General features: G+C 41.8%; 1 protein-coding gene across 3 annotated transcripts in view; it reads right to left on the minus strand.

Moving 5' to 3' along the window:
• The window catches only part of clcn3 (chloride channel 3), a 237,530-nt gene that overhangs the window by 138,620 nt on the left and 74,406 nt on the right, over window positions 1–24,504 (minus strand). Inside the window, exon 1 of one of the 3 annotated variants that reach the window (XM_063049498.1) lies at window positions 17,240–17,465. The exons of the other annotated variants lie outside the window; for them this stretch is intronic. Within the exon in view, the coding sequence (XP_062905568.1) occupies window positions 17,240–17,321 (82 nt within the window). The 5' untranslated portion in view covers window positions 17,322–17,465. Of the gene's footprint in view, window positions 1–17,239; window positions 17,466–24,504 lie in introns of those variants that run through there. 3 annotated transcript variants of the gene reach the window in all.

Below are 24,504 nucleotides of genomic sequence, written 5' to 3' on the forward strand. Positions count from 1 at the left end.
AGAGGTTGATTTAGTTTCAGGCTTGCTGCCAATACTAAACTAAGTAAGACTGTGAGTTCAGAGGAGAATGTAAAAAGGCCTCAAGGAGATTTGGATAGGCTGAACAAATGGATGAGAATGTGGCAGATGGAATGCCACATGGAAAAATGTGAGGTCTTTCCTCCAAAATACTGTAGACTGTAATACATTCCCCTTCTTTAGCCATGTTGCAACCACGTACGGTGAAGGCTATTACACTGATCACTATCTATAGTATTGATGCTCTCAATTGAACTAACTCTGGCGGGTGGGCAGTGATGAAGTCACAGTTCAATGCTTAGTCCAATAGGATTCAAATTATGCCGTCATTGGTTAGATTGCAGTAAACTGGCATCAATATTCCTAATCCAACAATGACCTATGCATAATAAATAATTAGTTTATCGAGTCATGAAACTTGAGAACTGCTGAAAGATCAGCACAAGTATTTCATGAATAAATCATTTTAAAAGAGCACAGGTTCCTTTTAATTAGAAATGAACAGTCCAATTTCTATCAGGATACTTATTACAACCCGCTATTGTTGCGCATTCCAGTACATCCTGCAGACTGAATATTTAAGTACCAGGTGAAGAATATTAAATACCAGTTCAGTAGGACAATCACCTACAAGTTGACTTGAATAATTAACTTCTGGATTAATGTTATTTTATTGATTTGTTTCTCAATGAACAACCTCTGCTATAGTGGTTATTCCATTCTGTCATCATACAAGGTGGTACAGAAAAACAGAAGGAAAGGGAACAAGGCCATTTGGTTCTGTAGTATCTGTTCTACCATTGAATAAGATCCGGGCTGATCCAATCTCAGCACCACGTCCAGACTCTCCCCATATCCCCAATTCCTCTTTAGTTTAAATATCTGTCAAATTCTTCTTTGAATATAAGCTTCCATCGCTGCCTTTGGTAGAGAATTAGAAAGAGCAATGAACTTCAAACAAGAAATTATTCCTACTTGCCCAAGGAAGCTACATGTCCTGGTTCTAGATATCGTCACTGTAAAACATACTCTCATCCATCATATCCTCAGCAGGGGAGGGGGAGAGTGCAACTTCTCATCTACCATTATATTTCTGAAGAGTCCATGAACACTAACTACCTCACTGTTCCATTTATTTTACTACTTACACTGCCTATAAAAAGTATTCACACCACCTTGGAAGTTTTGTGTCGTATTGTTTTACAACATTGAATCACAGTGGATTTAATTTGGCTTTTTTGACACAGATCAAGAGAAAAAGACTCTTTCATGTCAGAGTGGAAACAGATCTCTACAAAGTCATCTAAATTAATCACAAATATAACAAAATAGTTGATTGCATAAGATTCCCCCCCCCCCACACCTTTACTATGACACACCAAATCATCACTGGTGCAGCCAATTGGTTTTAGAAGTCACATAATTAGTTAAGGTGTCCTAGCTATATATAAAACTGTGTGCAGTCAAGGTGCTGGCCCTATATCCGGAGAGTCCAACTGCTGGTGAGTCAGTATCCTGGCAAAAACTACACCATGAAGACAAATTAACATTCCAAGTAACTCCACAAAATGGTTATTGAAAAAGCGTAAGATAGCTACAAGAAAATTTCCATCTGAATATCCCTTGGAGTATAGTTAAGTCAATCATCAAGAAATTGAAAGAATATGTCACAGCTGCAATCTGCCTACAGCAGGCCGTCCTCAAAAACTGAGTGATCATGCAAGAAGGGGACTAGTGAGGGAGGCCACCAAGGGACCTATGACAACTCTGGAGGAGTTACAAGCTTCAGTGCCTGATATGGGAATGATGCACATACAACAACTATTGCCTGGGTGTTTCACCAGTTGAAACTTTATGGGAGAGTGGCAAAGAGAAAGCTGCTGTTTAAAAAAAAACACACACATTAAATCTCAGCTAAAGTTTGCCAGGAGGCATGTGGGAGACTCTGAAATCGGCTGGAAGAAGGTTCTATGGTCTGATGAAAACAAAATTGAGTTTTTTGGCTATCAGACTAAATGTTATGTTACACTGCACATCAAAAATGCACCATCCCTACCATGAAGCATGGTGGTGGCTGCATCATGTTGTGGGGATGCTTCACTACAACAGACCCTGGAAGGCTCGTGAAGGTAGAGGGTAAAATGAATGCAGCAAAATACAAGGAAATCCTGGAGGAAAACCTGATGCAGTCTGCGAGAGAACTACGACTTAGGAGAAGATTTGTTTTCCAGGAAGACAATTACCCCAATAATAAAGCCAAAGCTACACAGTAATGGCTTAAAAACAACAAAGTTAATCTCCTGGTCAGAATTCAGACCTCAATCCAACTGAGAATTTGTGGCTGCACTTGAAAAAGGCTGTTCACTCACAATCCCCATGGAATCTGACAAGTTTTGTAAAGAAGACTGGGGAGGAATTGCAGTGTCCAGATGTGCAAAGCTGATTAGTTACATTCGGACATATCTCATTAGCGTGGCAGCAGGATGGCCGCATTGTTTATTCCAGGGACCAAGTGATTGCGCTCATGCCCGCCGGCTTAGCGAACAGAGCTGCAGACATCCCGGCTGAAATCTGGAGGAAAACACACAGAGGATGCAGAGGGGGATCAAAAAGGCGAGGGAAGAACACCGGGTCGAGACAACAGAGGCTTATGGAGAAGAGAAGTTATAAGCTGTGTCTCCCCTCTCTCATCATGGGAAATATGAGATCGCTGGGGAATAAAATGGACGAACTGACGGCGCTTGTCCGGAGTCAGAGAACATTTCAGGAGAGCAGTGTCATGTGCTTCACTGAGACGTGGCTGCACGAGGACATAGCCGATCAAAGCGTTTCCAGAGGGGGCTTCCAGACCATGCGAGCTGACCGGAATTGCACTGAGAGCAGTAAGCGTAAAGGAGGGGGGCTGGCGGTTCTGGTAAATAACAGATGGTGCAATCCTGGGCATGTTACGATCAAGGAACGTGTCTGTAGCCCGGATATTGAACTTTTTGCTGTTAGACTCCGGCCATATTATTTGCCAAGGGAAATCTCGCATGCAATTGTGGTTGTTGTGTACATCCCTCCCTCTGCCAACCCGATGTCGGCATGTAACATCATCTACACCAGCATAGCCAGATTACAAACCCAGCACCCGAGTGCCCTCATTACCATCTCGGGTGACTTCAACCAGGTTACCATGGCTAGAACACTGCCCAACTTCACACAGTATGTGAGCTGTACAATCAGAGGGGAGAGGACTCTGGATTTGATGTACACTCACGTTAAGAATGCATACAGCTCCTCTCCCCTCCCCCTACTGGGAAGGTCAGATCACAACCTGGTGCATCTAAAACCCTGCACGTGCTTCTGGTGAAGAGTAAACCTGCAACCTCCAGGACAGTGAGAAAATGGTCGGAGGAGGCTTATGAGGCGCTCCAGGGTTGTTTTGAGATGACAGACTGGCAGGCACTCTGTGAGTCAGATGGAGAGGATATTGATGGGCTCACAGAGTGCATCACTGATTACATCAACTTCTGTGTGGACTGCAATGTTCCGACAAGAACTGTCCTTTGTTATTCAAATAACAAGCCATGGGTGACAAAGGACATTAAGGACATCCTGAACGCTAAAAAGAGGGTGTTTAGAGATGGAAATAGGGAGGAGCTGAGGGCAATACAGAGGGACCTGAAAGCCAGGATCAGGGAGGCTAAAGACAGGTACAGGAGGAAGCTTGAGTGGAAACTCCAGCAGAACAACATGAGAGAGGTCTGGAGGGGGATGAGGACCTTCACTGGGTTCCGGCAAACTAGCAACAGAGGAGCTGAAGGCAATGTGGACAGGGCCAATGAACTTAACCTGTCCTTTAACAAATTTGACACTGTGGCCCCTGCCCATCTCCCACATGAGCCATCTGTTGTCGGCCTCCAACCAACACATATTCCACTCTCCCCTCCTACCCCTCCTCACAGTCCCCCACCCTGCTCTCATGACTATACCCCTTCCCCACACGAAACCACGACAGTGGGCTTCACAGCTGAACAGGTGAGAAGACAGCTGAAACGTCTCAACCCAAGCAAGGCTGCAGCACCGGATGGTGTCAGTACCAGGGTGCTCAAAGCCTGTACCCCTCACCTATGTGGAGTACTTCGCCATGTATTCAACCTGAGCCTGAGGCTCCAGAGGGTTCCTGTACTGTGGAAGACGTCCTGCCTCGTCCCTGTGCCGAAGACGCCGCGCCCCAGCGACCTCAATGACTACAGACCGGTGACACTGACCTCCCACATCATGAAGACCCTGGAGAGACTTGTTCTGGAGCTGCTCCGGCCTATGGTCAGGACACACTTAGATCCCCTCCAGTTCGCCTACCAGCCCCGACTTGGAGTTGAGGATGCCATCATCTACCTGTTGAACCGTGTCTACGCCCACCTGGACAAGCCAGCAAGCACTGTGAGGGTCATGTTTCTTGACTTCTCCAGTGCGTTCAACACCATTCGCCCTGCTCTTCTGGGGGAGAAGCTGACAGCAATGCAGGTGGATGCCTCCCTGGTATCATGGATTCTTGATTACCTGACTGGCAGACCACAGTACGTGTGCTTGCAACACTGTGTGTCCGACAGAGTGATCAGCAGCACTGGGGCTCCACAGGGAACTGTCTTGTCTCCCTTTCTCTTCACCATTTACACCTCAGACTTCAACTACTGCACAGAGTCTTGTCATCTTCAGAAGTTTTCGAATGACTCTGCCATAGTTGGATGCATCAGCAAGGGAGATGAGGCTGAGTACAGGGCTACGGTAGGAAATTTTGTCACATGGTGTGAGCAGAATTATCTGCGGCTTAATGTGAAAAAGACTAAGGAGCTGGTGGTAGACCTGAGGAGAGCTAAGGTACCAGTGACCCCTGTTTCCATCCAGGGCGTCAGTGTGGACATGGTGGAGGATTACAAATACCTGGGGATACGAATTGACAATAAACTGGACTGGTCAAAGAACACTCAGGCTGTCTACAAGAAGGGTCAGAGCCATCTCTATTTCCTGAGGAGACTGAGGTCCTTTAACATCTGCCAGACAATGCTGAGGATGTTCTACGAGTCTGTGGTGGCCAGTGCTATCATGTTTGCTGTTGTGTGCTAGGGCAGCAGGCTGAGGGTAGCAGACACCAACAGAATCAACAAACTCATTCGTAAGGCAAGTGATATTGTGGGGATGGAACTGGACTCTCTCACAGTGGTGTCTGAAAAGAGGATGCTGTCCAAGTTGCATGCCATCTTGGTCAATGTCTCCCATCCACTACATGATGTACTGGGTGGGCACAGAAGTACATTCAGCCAGAGACTCATTGCACCGAGATGCAGCACAGAGCGTCATAGGAAGTCATTCCTGCCTGTGGCCATCAAACTTTACAACTCCTCCCTTGGAGGGTCAGACACCCTGAGCCGATAGGCTGGTCCTGGACTTCCTTCATAATTTACTGGCATAATTTACATATTACTATTTAACTATTTATGGTTCTATTACTATTTATTATTTATGGTGCAACTGTAATGAAAACCAATTTCCCCCCAGGATCAATAAAGTATGACAATGACTATCGAGACCTATCCACACAGATTCAAAGCTATAATTGCGCCAAAGATGCATTACTAAATGCTGACTTGAAGGGGGGTGAGTAATTAAGCAATCAATTATTTTGTGTTTGTTTCAATTTGTTTCTATTTTACACAAACACTTCTTCTGTTGATCAGTGACAAAAAAGCAAAATTAAATCCACTGTGATTCAAAGTTGTAAAACAATAAACTTGAAATATGAAAAATTCTGGGGGGGGGAGGGGTGAATACTTTTCTAGGCAGTGTATTTGTAACTTACAGTAATTTTTATGTCTTGCACGATACCACTGCCACAAAACAAATTTCATGACATATGTCAGTGATAATAAACCTAATTCTGATTCTCAGCATTCAACTTGCCAATTGTCTTCAAAACCTTTATTCATCAAGGTTATGCCTCATTTGTATATACTTCAAGGAGTACAAACTCAGCCTGCTTTTTTCATACATCAACCCTTTTATCTTGGGAATCAACCAAGTGAGCCTTCTCTGCACTGTCTCAAAGTAGATAAAGACATACAATTAATTAAATACACTGACCAAACCTACACACAATTCAAATGTGGTTTTATTAGCACTCTGAAGGTGTAACAAAACTTCCCTACATTTATTCTCCATGCCCTTTGAAGACCCATATTCCTCAAGCCTTCCAAGTTACTCAGATACTTGCCATTTTCTGTTTCAAACAGAAGAATTTCCAGATCTTTTCAAACTACCTTCTTCCTCTTATATTTTATTTCGTCATTCTTTGCCTGTTTCTAAACATTTCCCAATCATCTTGCCTACCACAAATGTTTGCAACATTCAATGTTTTCCTTTGAAGTTGAAAAACAGTCTTAATTTCGTTAGTTACCTACACAAGCTGCATTCTCCTTGTAAAGACTTTAATCGACAGAAAGATCGTCTAAGATCGTCTAGCTAAAGCAATTAAATTTATCAGAATCGGGTTTACTATCACCGGCATGTGACATGAAATTTGTTAACTTAGCAGCAGCAGTTCAATGCAATACTGAATCGAGCAGAGAGAGAAAAAAATAAATTAAATAAAACATAATAAATAAATCAATTACGTATATTGAATAAGACTTTTAAAAATGTGCAAAAACAGAAATACTGAATATTTAAAAAGTGAGGTAGTGTCCAAAGTTTCAGCAGCAGTACAATACAATACACCATAATTTTTTTTCCGTGTGCCATATTCTACCACAGCCTCAGCAATCACTTTTCAAGTGGTTGTCTTGGAGGAAAGATTCTGTGAGTTGTCCCCCACGTCCTTCTCACAGCACAGTGTTTTTTTACGAGGCCGAGTTGCGAGCTCGACACTCAACCTGGCACGGATGGAAAACGTGCCCGGGAGCGGCCCGACTGGATTCGAACTCAGGAACCTTTGCTCCGAAGTCCAGCGCTGATGTCACTGCGCCACCAGCTGGTGTATACCATTAAATAGGAGAAAAATAAATAAGTCAATTACAGTAAGAATATAAACCTGAGAAAATCTGCAGATGCTGGAAATCCAAGCAACACACAAAAAAAAATTCTAGAACAACTCAACAGGCCAGCCAGTATCTATGGAAAAGCGTACAGTCAACGTTTTAGGCCAAAACCTTTTGTGTGTTTTATACACACACACACACGCACGTTTAATGTCCATTTAGGAATCGGACAGCAGAGGGGGAGAAGCTGTTCCTGAATCAGAGTGTGTGCCTTCAGGCTTCTGTACCTCCTTCCTGGCGGTAACAGTGAGAAGAGGGCATGTTCTGGGTGATGAGGGTCTTTCATGATGGATGTCAACTTTCTGAGACCCTGCTCCTTGAAGATATCTTGGATACTACGGAGGCAAGTAACCAAGATGGACCCGACTAATTTTACAACTTTCTGTAGCTTTTGATGCCAGGCAGCAGCCATCCACCACCCCACCCCACCCCCACCCCAATACTAGACAGTGACGCAGCCAGTCAGAATGCTCTCCACAGTACATCTGTACAAGTTTTAGTGTCTTAGGTGATAAACCAAATCTCCTCAAACTCCTAACAAAATATAGCCACCACCTTGCCTTCTTTGTAGCTGCATCAATATACAGTATTGGACCAGGTTAGATTCTCAGAGATCTGGACACCCAGGAACTTGAAACTGAGCAACTCATGATCCTTTGTCCTACCCTTTCTGAAGTCCACAATCAGCTCTTTGGTCTTACTGACATTGAGAGCAAAGTTGTTGCTCTGATACCATTCAACTAGCTGGTATATCTCGCTCCTGCATGCCCTTTCTTCTCCGTCAGAGATTCTGCCAACAATGGTTGTATCCGCAGCAAATTTATAGATATCAGAGTTTAATATCTCCACAGAGTATGCACTCAGAGGCCAGTATTCGATATAACAGCTCATTAATACAAATATGTAATCATGTGGCAGCAAGTCAATGCGTAAAACCATGCAGACATGGTGAACATTTGTTGCTTAGACCACATCAGAATGGAGAAGAAATGTGCTTTAAGTGATTTTGACCATGGAATAATCGTTGGTTTCAAAAGGGGTGCTTCAGTAACTCAGAAGCTGTTGATCTTCTTGGATTTTCATGCACACAATCTCTAGAGTTTACAGAGAACGGAGCAAAAAATCAAAATCCAGTGAGCAGTAGTTCCGAGGGTTAATGAGAGAGGTCAGAGGAAAATGGCCAGACTGGCTCAAGCTCTCAAGACAGTAAATCGAATAATCACATGTGACAATAGTGGTGTCCAGAACAGCATTTCTAAACATACAACACACTGGACCTTGAAGTGGATGGGCTACAGCAGCAGACCACAGCAGGTTCTGTCTCATGTACCTAATAAATAGGCCACTGAGTGCAGGTGCGCCGAAGTTTCAATGACTATGCATAGATCATAGAGCAGGACTGCTAGTACAGACCCTTTGGCCTACAATGACCGATTTAAGTTATGGGACACCAGCACTCCATTAGTGAGCTAAGCAAGGAAAAGGTTGGTGGGCACAATAAAACACACAAGCCCAATTACTCTGCGCAGCTTAGTTCTTTGAGCTTGACTCATGTCATCAGAAAAGAAATGTGGATCAGTAAATAGCTATTATGATACACTGTTTGTGTTATCCAAGAACAAAAGATTTCAATCATCAATGGTTACTTTAATTTCATTCCTTCGAGAGTTGTTAAAACAATGGACTGATAACAGTTTTTAAAAAATTCAGGGAGCAAATCTACTCCCATGGAGCAGCAATGTTCAATTCTTTCTGTGCTCAATTCATGAGGGACATCTTGTCCACAGAATGATAAAAGCAAGAGAGATTAGCTATTACAGCTGAAGAGTATGGCTGCATTTAAGGAAAAGCTAGATAAATACATCCGCAGCATCCCTTTCTTTTCTGTTTGATGTGAGATAAATGGGAGAATGCTTATGTGAAATATAGATAGTGATCCAGAGCAGTTTGATCAGAACAGTAAATTCCAAGCAAATGTAAATAGTGACCACACCTACCCTCACTTACTGGATCAGCAAAACACAAGTCCTAACCATAGGTCTTTAACTTGAACTATTTTCATTCCACAGATGCTGCCCAACATCTTTAATATTTCCAGCAATTTTTGTAGTGAACACAATGAACACAATAAACTCATGCAATTAAATTTCAAGACCATTTATTAATATGTATATAATTGCATTTAAGGATCATTTATCTTTTTCAGATGTCTCCCAAGAGCGAGGACTTGCCTCCATTCCAAATATATGGGTTGTGGGCCAAGACTTATGTGGGCCTTTCGGGTTATCCACAGGGAAGCAAAGGGGAGATGAGATTGAGATTGTACTCTATATTCACAGGACTTTTCCACCTAATTCCATCTCATGAATCTGAGATATTCACTGGAATTCCAAGCACAGTGGACTCCAGTTAATTGGGACACATCGGGGGCAAACAATTTTGGCTCAATTAGTCATAGTCATACTTTATTGATCCTGGGGGAAACTGGTTTTCATTACAGTTGCACCATAAATAATCAAATAGTAATAAAACCATAAATAATTAAATAGTAATATGTAAATTATGCCAGGAAATAAGTCCAGGACCAGCCTATTGGCTCAGGGTATCTGACCCTCCAAGGGAGGAGTTGTAAAGTTTGATGGCCACAGGCAGGAATGACTTCCTATGATGCTGTGTTGCATCTCGGTGGAATGAGTCTCTGGCTGAATGTACTCCTGTGCCCAACCAGTACATTACGTAGTGGATGGGAGATATTGTCCAAGATGGCATGCAACTTGGACAGCATCCTCTTTTCAGACACCACCATCAGAGAGTCCAGTTCCATCCTCACAACATCACTGGCCTTACGAATTAAGGGGCTTCCCCAAGTTGGCCAAAGTTTCATGAAAATCTAATATTAAAAAGATATTTTTTTTAAAAAAAACTACTATTTAACTGAGTAACAAACTATGTACTTAAATTAAATACAGAACATCGATCGAGGGGTAAATAAGAGGAGGTATCTGCGAGTTGTCGCTGTGCCTCGGCAAGGTAGAGGTCAGTACACCAGACTACAACAGCACCCCCCCTTATCGGCGGGTTTAATAATAAGGTTAGGATTAGTGCGGAGGGAGTGGAGAGCAGAGTGTTCCGAAGGAGTGAGGTTGGAATGGGGACAAGGTGCGGTGAAGTCGAGACGGTTGGTGTCCCTTTGGCAGTTAGCGATAAAGAGATCCAGAGCAGGCAGAAGACCAGAGCGGGGTTGTTAGCGATAAAGAGATCCAGAGCAGGCAGAAGACCAGAGCCGGGTGTCCAGAGCAGGCAGAAGACCAGAGCAGGGTGTTGTCATGATCTGAATGGTGGCCAATTGGGAAAACGGGAGGTACAATGAGACCTGGGTGTCATTATACACCAGTCATTGAAAGTGGGCATGCAGGTACAGCAGGCAGTGAAAAAGGAGAATGGTTTGCTGGCATTCGTAGCAAGAGGATTCGAGTACAGGAGCAGGGAGGTACTACTGCAGTTGTACAAGGCCTTGGTGAGACCACACCTGGAGTATTGTGTGCAGTTTTGGTCCCCTAATCTGAGGAAAGACAATCTTGCCATAGAGGGAGTACAAAGAAGGTTCACCAGATTGATTCCTGGGATGGCAGGACTTTCATATGATGAAAGACTGGATCAACTAGGCTTATACTCGCTGGAATTTAGAAGACTGAGGGAGGATCTTATTGAAACATATAAAATCCTAAAGGGATTAGACAGGCTAGATGCAGGAAGATTGTTCCCGATGTTGGGGAAGTCCAGAACGAGGGGTCACAGTTTGAGGATAAAGGGGAAGCCTTTTAGGACCGAGATTAGGAAAAACTTCTTCACACAGAGAGTGGTGAATCTGTGGAATTCTCTGCCACAGGAAACAGTTGAGGCCAGTTCATTGGCTATATTTAAGAGGGAGTTACATATGGCCCTTGTGGCTAAAGAGATCAGCGGGTATGGAGGGAAGGCTGGTACAGGGTTCTGAGTTGGATGATCAGCCATGATCATACTGAATGGCGGTGCAGGCTCGAAGGGCTGAATGGCCTACTCTTGCACCTATTTTCTAAGTTTCTATGGAAGGCATTCAAGTATGTTGATGAAAATTTTCTTGCCGACTACACAGCACTGAACTACATGAAACTGATCAACAACATGCACAAGCATTCAAAACCATGACGTGCAACATGTCACTGAAGATTCATTTTCTGCATTCCCATTTCAACTTCTTCTTTGCAAATCTTGGCGCTGTCAGTGATAAGCATGGTAAGGTTTCACCAAGACATTACAGTCATGGAGAAACGGTATCAGGGCAACTGGAATCTATCAATGCTGGCTGCTTATTCTTGGACACTTAAGCGAGAAGCCTCAGACACTGAGTACAAATGAAAATCATCAACAAAACATTTTTAGCTTTGTTGAACTATTGCACACCATCAGCACCCGTTATGCAATTAAACACATTATATTTAAGAAAAACATAAATGGGAGAAAATCTGCAGACGGAATTCAAGCAACACACACACAAAATGCTGTGGAATGCAGCAGGCCAGGCAGCATCTATAGGAAGAAGTACAGTCGACGTTTCCATCGAGACCCTTCGTCAGAACTAACTGAAAGAAGAGATAGTAAGAGATTTGAAAGTAGGAGGAGGAGGGGGAGACCAGAAATGATAGGAGAAGACAGGAGGGGGAGGAATGAAGCTAAGAGCTGGGAAATTGATTGGCAAAAGGGATACAAGGCAGGAGAAGGGGGAGTATCAAAGGACGGAAGGCCTTGGAAGAAAGAAAGGTGGAGGGGAGCACCAGAGGAAGATGGAGAACAGGCAAGGAGTTATTGAGAGAGGGAAAGAGAGAAAAAAAAAATAAAAATTAGGAATGGGGTAAGAAGGGGAGGAGGGGCATTGATGGAAGTTAGAGAAATCAATGTTAATGCCATCAGGTTGGAGGCTACCCAGACGGAATACAAGGTGTTGTTCTTCCAACCTGAGTGTGGCTTCATCTCGACAGTAGAGGCGGCCACAAATTGACATATCGGAATGGGAATGGGACGTAGAATTAAAATCTGTGGCCACTGGGAGATCCTACTTCCTCTGGTGGACAGAGCATAGCTGTTCAGTGAAGCGGTCTCCCAATCTGCGTCGGGTCTCACCAAGATATAGAAGGCCACACCAGGAGCACCAGACACAGTATATCACACCAGCAGACTCACAGGTGAAATGTCGCCTCACCTGGAAGGGCTGTCTGGGCCTGAATGGTGGTGAGGGAGGAAGTGTAAGGGCATGTGTAGCACTTGTTCCACTTACAAGGATAAGTGTCAGAAGGGATATCGGTGGGAAGGGATGGGGGGGTGGGGGGAACGAATGGACAAGGGAGTTGCGTGGGGAGCCATCCCTGTGGAAAGCAGAAAGAGGGAAAGATGTGCTTGGTGGTCAGATCCTGTTGGAGATGGCGGAAGTTACGGAGAATTATATGTTGGACATGGAGGCTGGTGGGGTAGTAGGTGAGGACAAGAGGAACCCTATCCCTAGTGGGGTGGCGGAAGGATGGGGTGAGAGCAAATGTGCGTGAAATGGGAGAGATGCATTTGAGAGCAGAGATGATGGTGGAGGAAGGGAAGCCCCTTTCTTTAAAAAAGGAAGATATCTCCTTCGTCCTGGAATGAAAAGCCTCATCCTGAGAGCAGATGCAGCAGAGACGGAGGAATTGTGAGAAGGGGATAGCATTTTTTCAAGTAACAGGGTGAGAAAAGGAATAGTCCGGTAGCTGTGAGAGTCCGTGGGCTTAAAGTAGACATCAGTAGATAAGCTGTCTCCAGAGGAAGAGACAGAGAGATCAAGGAAGGGGAGGGAGGTGTCAGAAATGGACCAGGTAAATTTGAGGGCAGGGTGGAAGTTGGAGGCAAAGTTGATGAAGTCAACGAGCTCAGCATGTGTGCAGGAAGCAGCACCAATGCAGTCGTCGATGTAGCGAAGGAAAAGTGGGGGACGGATACCAATATAGGCTTGGAACATGGATTGTTTCGCAAAGCCAACAAAAAGTCAGGCATAGCTGGGACCCATACGGGTGCCCATGGCTACACCTTCAGTCTGGAGGAAGTGGGAGGAGCCAAAGGAGAAATTATTAAGAATAAGGACCAATTCCGCTAGACGGAGGAGAGTGGTGGTAGAGGGGAACTGATTGGGTCTGGAATCCAAAAAGAAGCGGACAGCTTTGAGACCTTCCTGGTGGGGGATGGGGGTATATAGGGACCGGACATCCACGGTGAAAGTAAGACGATGGGGGCCAGGGAACTTGAAACCATTAAAAAAAATCCAGAACATGAGAAGTGTCACGAACACAGGTAGGAAAGGATTGAACAAGGGGGATAAAACAGTGTCAATGTATGCAGAGATGAGTTCAGTCGGGCAGGAGCAAGCTGAAACAATGGGTCTACCCGGCCAATGTTTTGCCGATCCCTTTTGCCAATCAACCTCCCAGCTCTTAGCTTCATCCCTCCCCTCCTGTCTTCTCCTATCATTTCGGGTCTTCCCCTCCCCCTCTCAAATCTCTTACTATCTCTTTTTTCCGTTAGTCCTGACGAAGGGTCTCGACCCGAAACGTCGACTGTACTTCTTCCTATAGATGCTGCCTGGCCTGCTGCATTCCACCAGCATTTTCTGTGTGTTGCGTATATTCAATAAAAGTTAACTTCTTGTTTCTCCAAATTCCTATGTGATATAAGTAGTCTGGAATTATATTTGTGTTCAGCAGGAAACACCACTTTTCAAAAAAAATTGCTGTTCAGTGCTATCAGACTACACAAGCACTCAGGTCACTGACTCAATGCCAGATGAGAAGTGCAACCCTATAATATACACACTTGTTGCAGGGTTGATAATGTTTTTGTTCCACAAGCACAGCTGTCAATTTTCCTTTTTCTATTTTTAAAAATGTGGCCACTTAATATCCATTGCCAGTTTGAAGAAGCAAATCTTCTCATTTCCTTGTGATCCTCCTCCCCCTCAGTCACCTCATTTCAAGCTGAAAGATGAGATCCCCACACCCACCACCCCACCCCCTATGGCTTTTCTCTGAATCACAAAATCTGCAGGTTAAAGCAGAGCCTGAGTATGACAGCCACATTTCTGGAATTTACCTCCCACACTATCAAGCATGTTCTTAACATATTCAAGCTGGCACTAAATCATCCTCTACATTTTTTTGTTTAAATTCAGGCCACATCAGATGTATTCTGCTTTATTCTCATTGAAGGCTATTTAAAAGGCATCTATGATTCTACTATCTTTGTATGAAGTATCAGTAAAATTCAAAATAGGTTATATAAGAACATGCTGGTTATACACAACAACCTCACTGTGAAGAGAGATAGCAGTTTTATGTTTTGGGTATATGTAATGTTCAGTATATTAACCTACTTTCTTTTTCAGCTGATCAAACCACTTGTGAGGTTCTACCTGTCCAAATGTTCAACGTTTGACTGCTATAGGACAAAAATGATTTTTATATCGGGCAAATTAAAAACTTCTGTGAATCAGTGATTTATTCAGTAAAGTTCTTGGATTTCTTTCAAAAAACAAATTTCATTACTTGGCTTAAAGCTGTTGATTGCAAGGCAAGAAAATGAGCTTCTGTAATTTTTTGGCAGATCCTGAATTTTTAATTTAGAAGAATGTTCTAAGGTACACAACTTGAATGTTAAGTGTAATTTGACAATAAACCACACAAGCAGTGGGTATACATCCTCTTTTGGGCTATATACAATGTGAAATGATGCAGAGATGCTGAACAGCGCTTCTGAAAGAGTTCAGTATGCACATGTTAATACTTCACTCATCAAAATGGTAAAAAGGGATATCTTATCAATGAAATCATAATCTACGCATCCAACGTGAGGAACACCACCTGAAATACTCAGCCACTGGAAATTTCTTTCAGCAGATTGAGAAATTAATTCAATGAACTGGTTTAATAGAGGAAGAGTCTTACAAAGTCTTCCAAGGGAAAACCAGAATGGACAACTGGGTATCTTGTCAGCAAAACAAACATCTTGGAAAATGATTCTAAACATAGAAAGGGGAAGGGGTAAAAACACAAGACCAAACGTCATATGCTCTACAGCTTGACTGAGTTCACAATATGATGTTAATAATTTACTCCAATTCCAAGATAACACAGTAAGGACATGCTTACGAAGGTCTTCCTCATAGCCAGATCTAAATAATTGCTTCTTCATGTTGCCCAACATGTTAAAACTGTAGGAGTGTAAATGCACAATTAATAGGTGCATCTCACTGGAAGGGATCAAAAGGCATCCCTCAACTCTGTGATATAAATAACTAAAAAAACTCCCAGCTATTTGGTTAAGAGCACTCCCCATGCTTCACTGATTTATAAGGGTGAGTGGCATTTCATGCGCTTGTGCATTCTAATGCCACAATATGAACTAATAAATGAAAAAATAATTTACTTTAATACATTTTAAAAATAGAAGATTTACAAGTTTCAATAAGTAATCAATCAACACAAGTTTCTGCATTCCATTCTCCAGAAAATCAGAGTTCTTCTACAATGCATTGCAAATACTGCTGTGCAGTAACAATAAAAGATTCAAGATTATTTAATGTCATTTCCAATGCACAAGTGTAAAGGAGAATAAAATAATTGTTACTGATGCAGCACAAAATAAGTAAGAATACAATAAAATACAATATAAATACATAAAATTACTTATATACAAAGATTGACTGTATGTTAATAAAGTTACACTTGGCACTGGAGTGTCTGTAATTAAGGTGCCTCTAACAGGAAATAAGGTAGTGGTGATTGGGATGTGGAGGGGTGGGTTAGTAGGCGGAGGAGTTTGTGGAAAGTAACAAAAGTTTGTGGAAAGGAGCCTGTTTGTGGAAAGTAACAAAAGAGTAAAAGGTTCAAATCGTACTGTTCCCATTAACTGTCATTTCAAATATTAGCACTTGCCTTGAGCAAAGACAGGAACAATGTATGGTATAATTTTAATAAAGGGAAATAAACTGATTAAATAAGTGATATAAAAGTGTCAGAACAGTCAACAGCATATCTGTGAAAAGTAATCAAGTCAGAAGTCCTACTGACATTGAATATTCCATGCCAACAAATTAGATCTGCAAAGCAATGGCAGATTTCGATCATGCTTTAAGAACAAATTGATCAACTTGGGAAATAGTATATATAACAGCGAAGGTTATTTGACTACTTGGAACATGTCAGAATGGAATTCTTCTGCAGCAGCGAATCTGCTCTGGGATATACTACAAAGTAAACTTGACAAATAAATCGAGGTACAGTACCATGATTAAAGCTTCAGTTCTGCATCACCTTGTGAATCATAGTTGCAAATTTTAAATTTGTACCTGCAGTTACCAAGGCCTGCACCCAGACTTATCTGCAAAAGGGTTAAGCTAACCTTGCTCAAAATAATCCAATTGCAGCTAACAATGATGTCATTCATTCTGCATTATCTAAAGAACGGACTGGAACAAAAGTAGCATGTATGCACACCTATACTGTTTGGAATGACTTGAAACTATTTCTTAACCTCCAGACTGAAACAACATTCCATAAATGCAGAGGTGGTTGAGAGACTGAGCTACAGCAATGAGATTAATACGTAACACTGGGTTTCTTTGTGAAACCATTTTAGTCCAGTACTTCCAATGCTTGGCACTGAATGCTGGTCTAAAACAACAGCACATTAATAATATGAACTTGATGTACATTTTCCAGGAATCCTTGTAGATATATGCATAATAGTGGCATATCCGAACTGTTAAATGAAACCTCTACATGAAGAATCTTATCCTAAAGGCATAAAAGGTGCAGAAGAATAAAAACAGCACCTGATGACAAAAGCAGTGACACCAATGGTATTAGTAACTGACCGGTGTGATCTGCTAGGACTAAACCATTCATTCAACACAAAAATGGGAATAACTAAAGGCAGCAATGTAACACAAAACCAATTCTGGCTGCATAGGTCAATAAAAATTACTTCAAATTTGACTTTTTATTTCCAAAAATGTAGTCATATATGCTACCTGCCAAGTAGATAATCATTTACAAAGGCTAAATGATAAACAACAGGGAACTAAAACTCACCCTTCCGAGGCATTTCTTGCAGAGGAATGCAGTCTCCACCACCACCATCATAAGGCAAGTACGGATCGGAAGGCATATCCATGAGAAAGCAATGAAGCTAAAAGTGTACGGCACTGAAAGTCTATCGCATTATCCTCTCAGTCTGCAGTCAGAGCTGCCATGTTAGCTCAGAAAAACAGGCTGTGTGTGTGCAGCAGCTCGGAATCTGCTATGGCCTATGATGTAAGCAACAGGAAATTGCTCCTGTCATGTTGCTACTGGTTACCAGTCCGCTGATCCCAGAAGCTTAGCAGCAGTGTTAATGCATTGTCATCTAATTTTTTTTTTGAAGGTGACAGTACTCATTTGACAGATTACATTACCCAAAATTTAGGTGAACTTTTAATCAAGTCTGACATCATAAAGAAATTAAGAAATTCACAATAAAATTTTGTTCAGCCAAGATTTTCATTATGGTGCTCATCTTTGAGAACAAGGGAAAGGCGTTAGTGAAGTGAGGAAAGCAAGAGACAGATAATAAGTGTCTCAGTGTCACAGGTTTCTTTACTAATGAATGAATGCAAAATCAATTTTAAGGGTACATAACAAAATCCAAAATGAATGGTAGATTGATTTAGTGACAACTGATTGGTTGAGACAGTATAACTGAGCACCTCATCAAAAAAAACTTAATGAACAACTGAGAGATGGTCAAATCCTAAGAACGCACATCAATGGTGCATTCTTGAGTGAGCAGAGTGAAACCCTTGAGCAGAGCAAAGTGGAGCCTCCCACCTTTAGAAGAAGGCTGCAAGTTACAAAGGGAAAGAGGGATAACACTACATTAAACCATAATGAAAAACTGTAAACCCGAGTACTGGGAATTTGAAAGCTAATCTATCAATGAGAACAGCAGGGGAAGTGGAGTGAGGGAAAATAGATGAAACGGGATACTGGAAGGGCACAGAAAAATATTCTGGCAATGGAGAACTGTAAGACGCTCAAGTGAAAGAGAATGCTCAATATTTGAAAAGTCAAGTTCAGGGAGTTGATGGGAAGGGAGTAGTAATTGAAAAGGGTGACAAAGATAGGAGTTCAAAAAAGCCATTCCACATTATGTAAAACAGCAGAAAGATTACTAACAATCTACTGTATACAGTCAATTCAATACACTGATGCAAGAAGGAAAGAAATTCATGAAACCCCAAAAGACCTTGGACAGAAAAAGACATTATACACCCAATACATTATAGAAAAAAATCTGCACCTAGATAAAACCAAAATTAAAACAGAAAATGCAAGTTAATCTGAGCAGGTTCAGATATTATCAGTGGAGAGCACACAAGAGAAGAGTTCACATTTCAAGTCAATGATCTTTCATCAGAGCCACAAGGCTGTTCACCTAAAATGATAACGCAGATCTTCTCTCACATTTAACTGTTTGTTCACTCACTGCCAAACTTAGCATTTTTTTTGTCATTCCTGATTGTCCTGAAACTGAGGAAATAGTTAAGAGACAACCATATCAGCGATTCTAAAGTGACATAAAGGCCAGATTGGTTAAGGATGGCAGAGTTCCTATTGAGAATGCTCTAAATACAATAGCTGGATTTTTTATAACAATCTTGTTTTTCCAAAACTACCATGGCTGAGATTAGCATTTCACTAATCCCAGTTTATTATTTAACTCCATGAATTTAAAGTTCTCCAGATGCATTGGTGGATTTCAAACTCATGCTCCTGAATCAACCAAACAAGTTGCTGGCCTTAATTTTGCTGGTGAACGCAGGACGAACGAAGTCCTGACGAAGGGTCTCGGCCTGAAACGTCGACTGCGCCTCTTCCTATAGATGCTGCTTGGCCTGCTGCGTTCACCAGCAACTTTGATGTGTGTTGCTTGAATTTCCAGCATCTGCAGAATTCCTGTTGGTTGCTGGCCTTAATTTGATGGTTTCATCACTGCAATACATTAAACCTAGCTCAATCTTACTGTAAACCTGACTAGTAAACACAAGGGATTCTGCAAATGCTGGAAAGCCAGTGTAACACATACAAAATGCTGGCAGCATCTACGTAAAGGAATAAAGAGTAGACATTTTGGGCCAAGACACTCATGACTCGTTATTCTGTGACAAAATGAGATGGGGAGATCTTAAATTGATTTTTTGCATCTGTATTTTCTCTAGAGATGGACACAGAGTCTACAGAAGTGAGGCAAAACAGCAGTGAGGTCACGGACCCTATAGAGATTACAGAGGAGGTCCTTGCTGTCTTGAGGAAAATCAGGGTAGATAAATCCCCAGAGATTGTGGGAGGCCAATGCAGAAATTGCAGGGGCCTATATGAGACATTTACAACATCCCTAGCCACGGGAGAGGTGCCAGACACTACGCTTAAGAAAGGCTCTAAAAATAAACAACAAAATTATCAACTGGTGAGCATGACAACAGTGATGGGTAAGGTATTGTAAGGTATTCTAAGGGTAGACTGGAACTATTAGAGATAGTCAACATGACTTTGTGAGTGGTAGATCATGTCTAAACAATCTTTTGGAATTTTTTGAGAAAGTTACAGGAAAGTTGATGAAGGCAAGGCAATGGATGTTGTCTACATGGACTTCAGCAAGGCATTTATCCACTTAGGTCTTTTGACAAGGTCTTGCATGGGAGGTTGGTCGAAGAGGTTCAGTGGCTTGGCATTCAGGATCAGGTAGCAAGCTGGATTATGGGGGAAGCCAGAGAGTGGTAGTAGACAGTCGCCTCTCTGACTGGAAGCCTGTGATTATTGGATGGCCTCAGGAATTGGTGTTTGTCATTCATATTGAATTTACTTTACTGAATTGATTTGACTTTATTTCTTACATCCTTAACGTACATAAGTAAAAATCTTTACATTACATCTCCATCTAAATGTGCAATGTGCAATCATAGTAATTTATAATAATTTACAATAGAACAGTCAATGTAATATAGAGCACACTCAAATCAGCGTGAGTTCATCAGTCTGATGGCCTGGTGGAAGCAGCTGTCCCAGAGCCTGTTGGTTCTGGCTTTTCTGCTGTGGTACCGCTTCCCAAATGGTAGCAGCTGGAATAGATTGCGGTTGGAATGACTTGGGTCGCCAATGATCCTACAAGCCCTTTTTACACACCTGACCTTGTAAGTGTCCTGAATCATGGGAAGTTCACAACTACAGATGCACTGGGCTGTCCGCACTACTCTCTGCAGAGTCCTCAACCCCCACACAGCTGCTGTGTACAGAGCACATGAGGTCCTCGATAATGTGGATGCCGAGGAACTTGAAGCTGTTTACCCTCTCAACCCCAGATCCATTGATGCATATCAATGATCTCTACAATAATGTGGTCAACTGGATCAGCTAATCTGCAGATGAGAACAAGATTGCAGGTACAGTAGACACCAAGGCTATCAGAGCTTGCAGTGAGATCTGGACCAACTGGAAAAATGGACTGAAAAATTACAGATTTAATGCAGACAAGTGTAAGGTGTTACACTTTGGGAGAACAAACCAGGGCAAGTCTTACATGGTGAGCAGTAAAGCATTGAGGAGTGCAGTAGAACAGAGGGATCTGGAAATACAAGGAAAAGTGACAAGGATATTGACATGGGGAAAGGTTAAATAGGTTCAGATTTTAGTTCCTGGAGTGCAGGAGAATGAGAGGTGATGTGATAGAGGTATACAAAATTTTGAGGAATATAGATAGGATAAATGCAAACAGGCTTTTTTCATTGAGGATGGGTGAGATTAGAAATATAGATAATGGATTAAGGGTGAAAAGTAAACTGTTTAAGAAAAAGGAGGAACTTTTTCACTCAGAGGGTGGTAAGTATAGAACGAGCTTAAAGCATAAGTAGTGGATTAGTGTTTGATTTCAACATTTAAGAGAAATCTGGATAGATACATGGATGGGAAGGCTATGGACTGGGTACAAGATAATGGGACTGGGCAGATTAATAGTTCAGCATGGACTAGACAGGCTGAAGGGCCTGTTTCTATGCTGTAGTGTTCTATGACTTTATGACGTGTGTCAAGCTTTATTATAAGTATACAAATCAGCCCAAAGAATATCAAAATGCTTAGGAGCAATAAATCTTTTACAGCACCACATACAATCATGACAACACTTTTCAGTACCAGACACCAGGGTTCAATTCCTGTCACTGCCTCTAAGGAGTTTGTACCTTCTCCAAGAGTTTCCTCCAGGTGCTCCGGTTTCCTCCCATTGTCCAAAGACATACCAGTTGGTAGGTTAATTGAGCATTGCAACTTGTCCCATGATTGGGCTAAATTTGGGGGATTGCTGGGCGGCACAGCTCGAAGAGCCTAATCCACGCTGCATCTCAATAAATTACCTTTTTTTTTAATGCAAAATAACAGGAATGTAAAATATCAAGCGGGAAGAGAAGATGGCGGCGCCCCTGTGTCTGCGCAGCTCTCCGGTGAAAAATGATGTTGTATCTGTTAAATAGGGGCTGTGGACAATTCTGATTTGATGGGAGAATGGACATGAAAGCACAGAGGAACATCTGGAGGAATTTCTGAAACGCCCGTTCACTGCTGTCGTTACTGTGTGGTCAGGAACTTTCGGAGGGTAGGCCTCAAAATCCCCAGCCTTGCCTGCTTTTGGCTTCCGAGAAGGAGGTCGAATTGTTCGGATAGAGATGGCGCTCAGTACTCGGTGTCAGAGAGCTGATCAGAGCTCGAAGTTTTCGGATGACTCAGAGTCGGATTGTGGTGGGCATGGCAGGGAGAGTTTTTCTTCCTTCTCCCCTCTGCGTGAGATGTGGGACAGTTGAGAGACTTTGAACTTTACTGTGCTCACAGACTTCCTCATCAAGTTATGGTATTGTTACACTGTTTGTAACTATATGTTTTAATTATGTGGTTTTGTCAATTTTTTCGGTCTTGGTCTGTCCTGTGTTTTGTGATATCACACCGGAGGAAATAATGTATCATTTCTTAATACATGCACTACTAAATGACAATAAAAGAGGACTACGTGTCTTCATAATCATAATTCTTCTGAGCAAACTCCCAATGCAAAATAAACACTTCATGATCATACAGGGTTAACAGCTGTGACCAACAATCAATGTCCAAAATGTCTCAACACAAAGGCAAGCATGTAAGGCAATTATCCAGATAAAACCACACCTAGTACTGTAATCACCAAGTTTATAATGACCTCCCTTTCAATCAACAGCTTGGGCATGTAAGGGAGGGGCAAGAAACCTCAGCCATTTATGATGACTGGATGAAGGAGGTAGTTATTTCATTTTTATTTCGAGTTTGAAACTCTGCCCTAATGAACTGTATTGTGTTGAGGCATACACTTGTGTTGAGAGGGAGGAAAAATACTGCTCAATTTTGTCCTGCAGCTCTTCCAGGTGGTTTTCAATAAGACTTGAGACTTTGATATTCTTCCTCACTCTCAAACCTGAGCAGCAGTGGAAACATTTCAAGATTTCCTTTTCAGGAGATTGGTGTGCTCTTTGTCCAGTTTTCACAGTTTTCTTTTAAGAAAACACTTTTGAGTGAACTGGTCTGTTTTTATTAAAGTTAACAATTTTTGTGGCATTATCCAGCACTTTTTTCATTTCATCTTCAAGAGTTTTTGACATCAGCACCTCTATGTGAAGAAAGCAGTATATTGTGACAACATCAGGATTTTCTTTTTTTTTTACAAAAAACAAGAGAAACGAAACCTCTCATGAAGTCAACCATTGATGGGGCACCACTAGTACACGTGCCAACACAGTTCCTCCCAGGCACACCTTTTGTTTCCAGATATGAAGACAAAACATTAACCATATCTGGCCTTTGCTTGTTTTGGGCAGCTCTTTGCAACAGAAAAAGTTTTCTTGACTTTCATCACCATTTACAAATCTTGCAAATGCTATGCGCCATTTATTGGTGAAATCTGTTGGCTCATCAATCTGGTCCAATTTATCACACAAAACCTCTTAAACATCATGTGATATGTCATCAATACCTCTTCTTATCATACTGTTTGAGAATGAAACTTTTTCAATTTCTTGTACTGCATCTTGTCCGAGCATTTTATCCACTATAAATGTTACATTCTGGCACTATTAGGTTTTCACCAACTGTGTGACTTTTCCTTTTCTGGGTAATAAGTTCTGCAGAGTCTCGATGCATAAAGATTGTTTCTTTAGTATGAAAATTTGCCTCCAATTTTTTACTATGCTGGTAGAGTTTGTTCACTCCCATGTCAGTCAGTGGTGTGCAAGGGTAAGTTGACATATGGTGTGAAATTTGTTGTGTTGATGCAGTACAATGTCCTTCACTGTACATCTGTAGAAATTTACTTGAGCCTTTAGTGACAAAACAAAACTCCTCAAACTCCTAATGAAACATAGCCACAACACGTCTTCTTTGTAATTGCATCAATATGTTGGGCCAAGGGATCTTCAGAGATGTTGACACTCAGGAACTTCAAAATGATGGGAATTCTCAATTCCTATAATCCACTAGGGAACACACTAAATTAGTCTATCACCATGTGAGATGCATCTCAGAATAGACTCAAGGGTCTCATTTTCATGTTTTGTTCGTTCAACAGTCTTAACAAGAAAATGTTTACGGGTTAATAAAGCTCTCCATTCACTTCACTGAATGGCAAAGCTCAACTGTAACTTGCATTTAAAATTTTATCAAAGGTCCTTCAGAAAAATGTTACTGAAGCAAACAGATCATTTAGAATGGGGGATAGGTGATCAAAACTATGGAGGCAAACATAAATCAGAGGAATTTTTAATCTCACAACCCTAATTTAAAACTATGAACAAATTGTACTGTTGGTCAGCAAGTATAGAATTGTGCAAGAACATTCTGCATTTGTACAATTTTCTGGAAGAATATTACCTTCATTTTTAATGTGTACCAACAAATTGCATATTAACTTGTACACAAGTTAAAGGTTGCTTTAGAGAAGGGATGTTCAAGTTCAAGTTTATTGTCATTCAACTATTCACGTCTACAGCTAAACAAACATCGTTTCTCTGGGGCCAAGGTGCAAAGTACAGTACATAGTCACACACAGCACACGTAGCTACATTCCAGCACAGAGTCACAAAACAACATTAGCTCAAGTCTTTATATCGAATAGACTAGATTACTGCAATACACTTTTTACCAGCCTTCCAAAGCAATCTATTGACAAACTTCAACTCATTCAGAATGCCGCTGCTCAACTTTGAACTATAACCGGGGTGGGAGAAGACATCATCCCCATCCTCACTACT

Source organism: Mobula hypostoma, chromosome 5, assembly GCF_963921235.1.
Source record: "Mobula hypostoma chromosome 5, sMobHyp1.1, whole genome shotgun sequence".
In the NCBI taxonomy this organism is placed as follows: Eukaryota; Metazoa; Chordata; class Chondrichthyes; order Myliobatiformes; family Myliobatidae; genus Mobula; species Mobula hypostoma.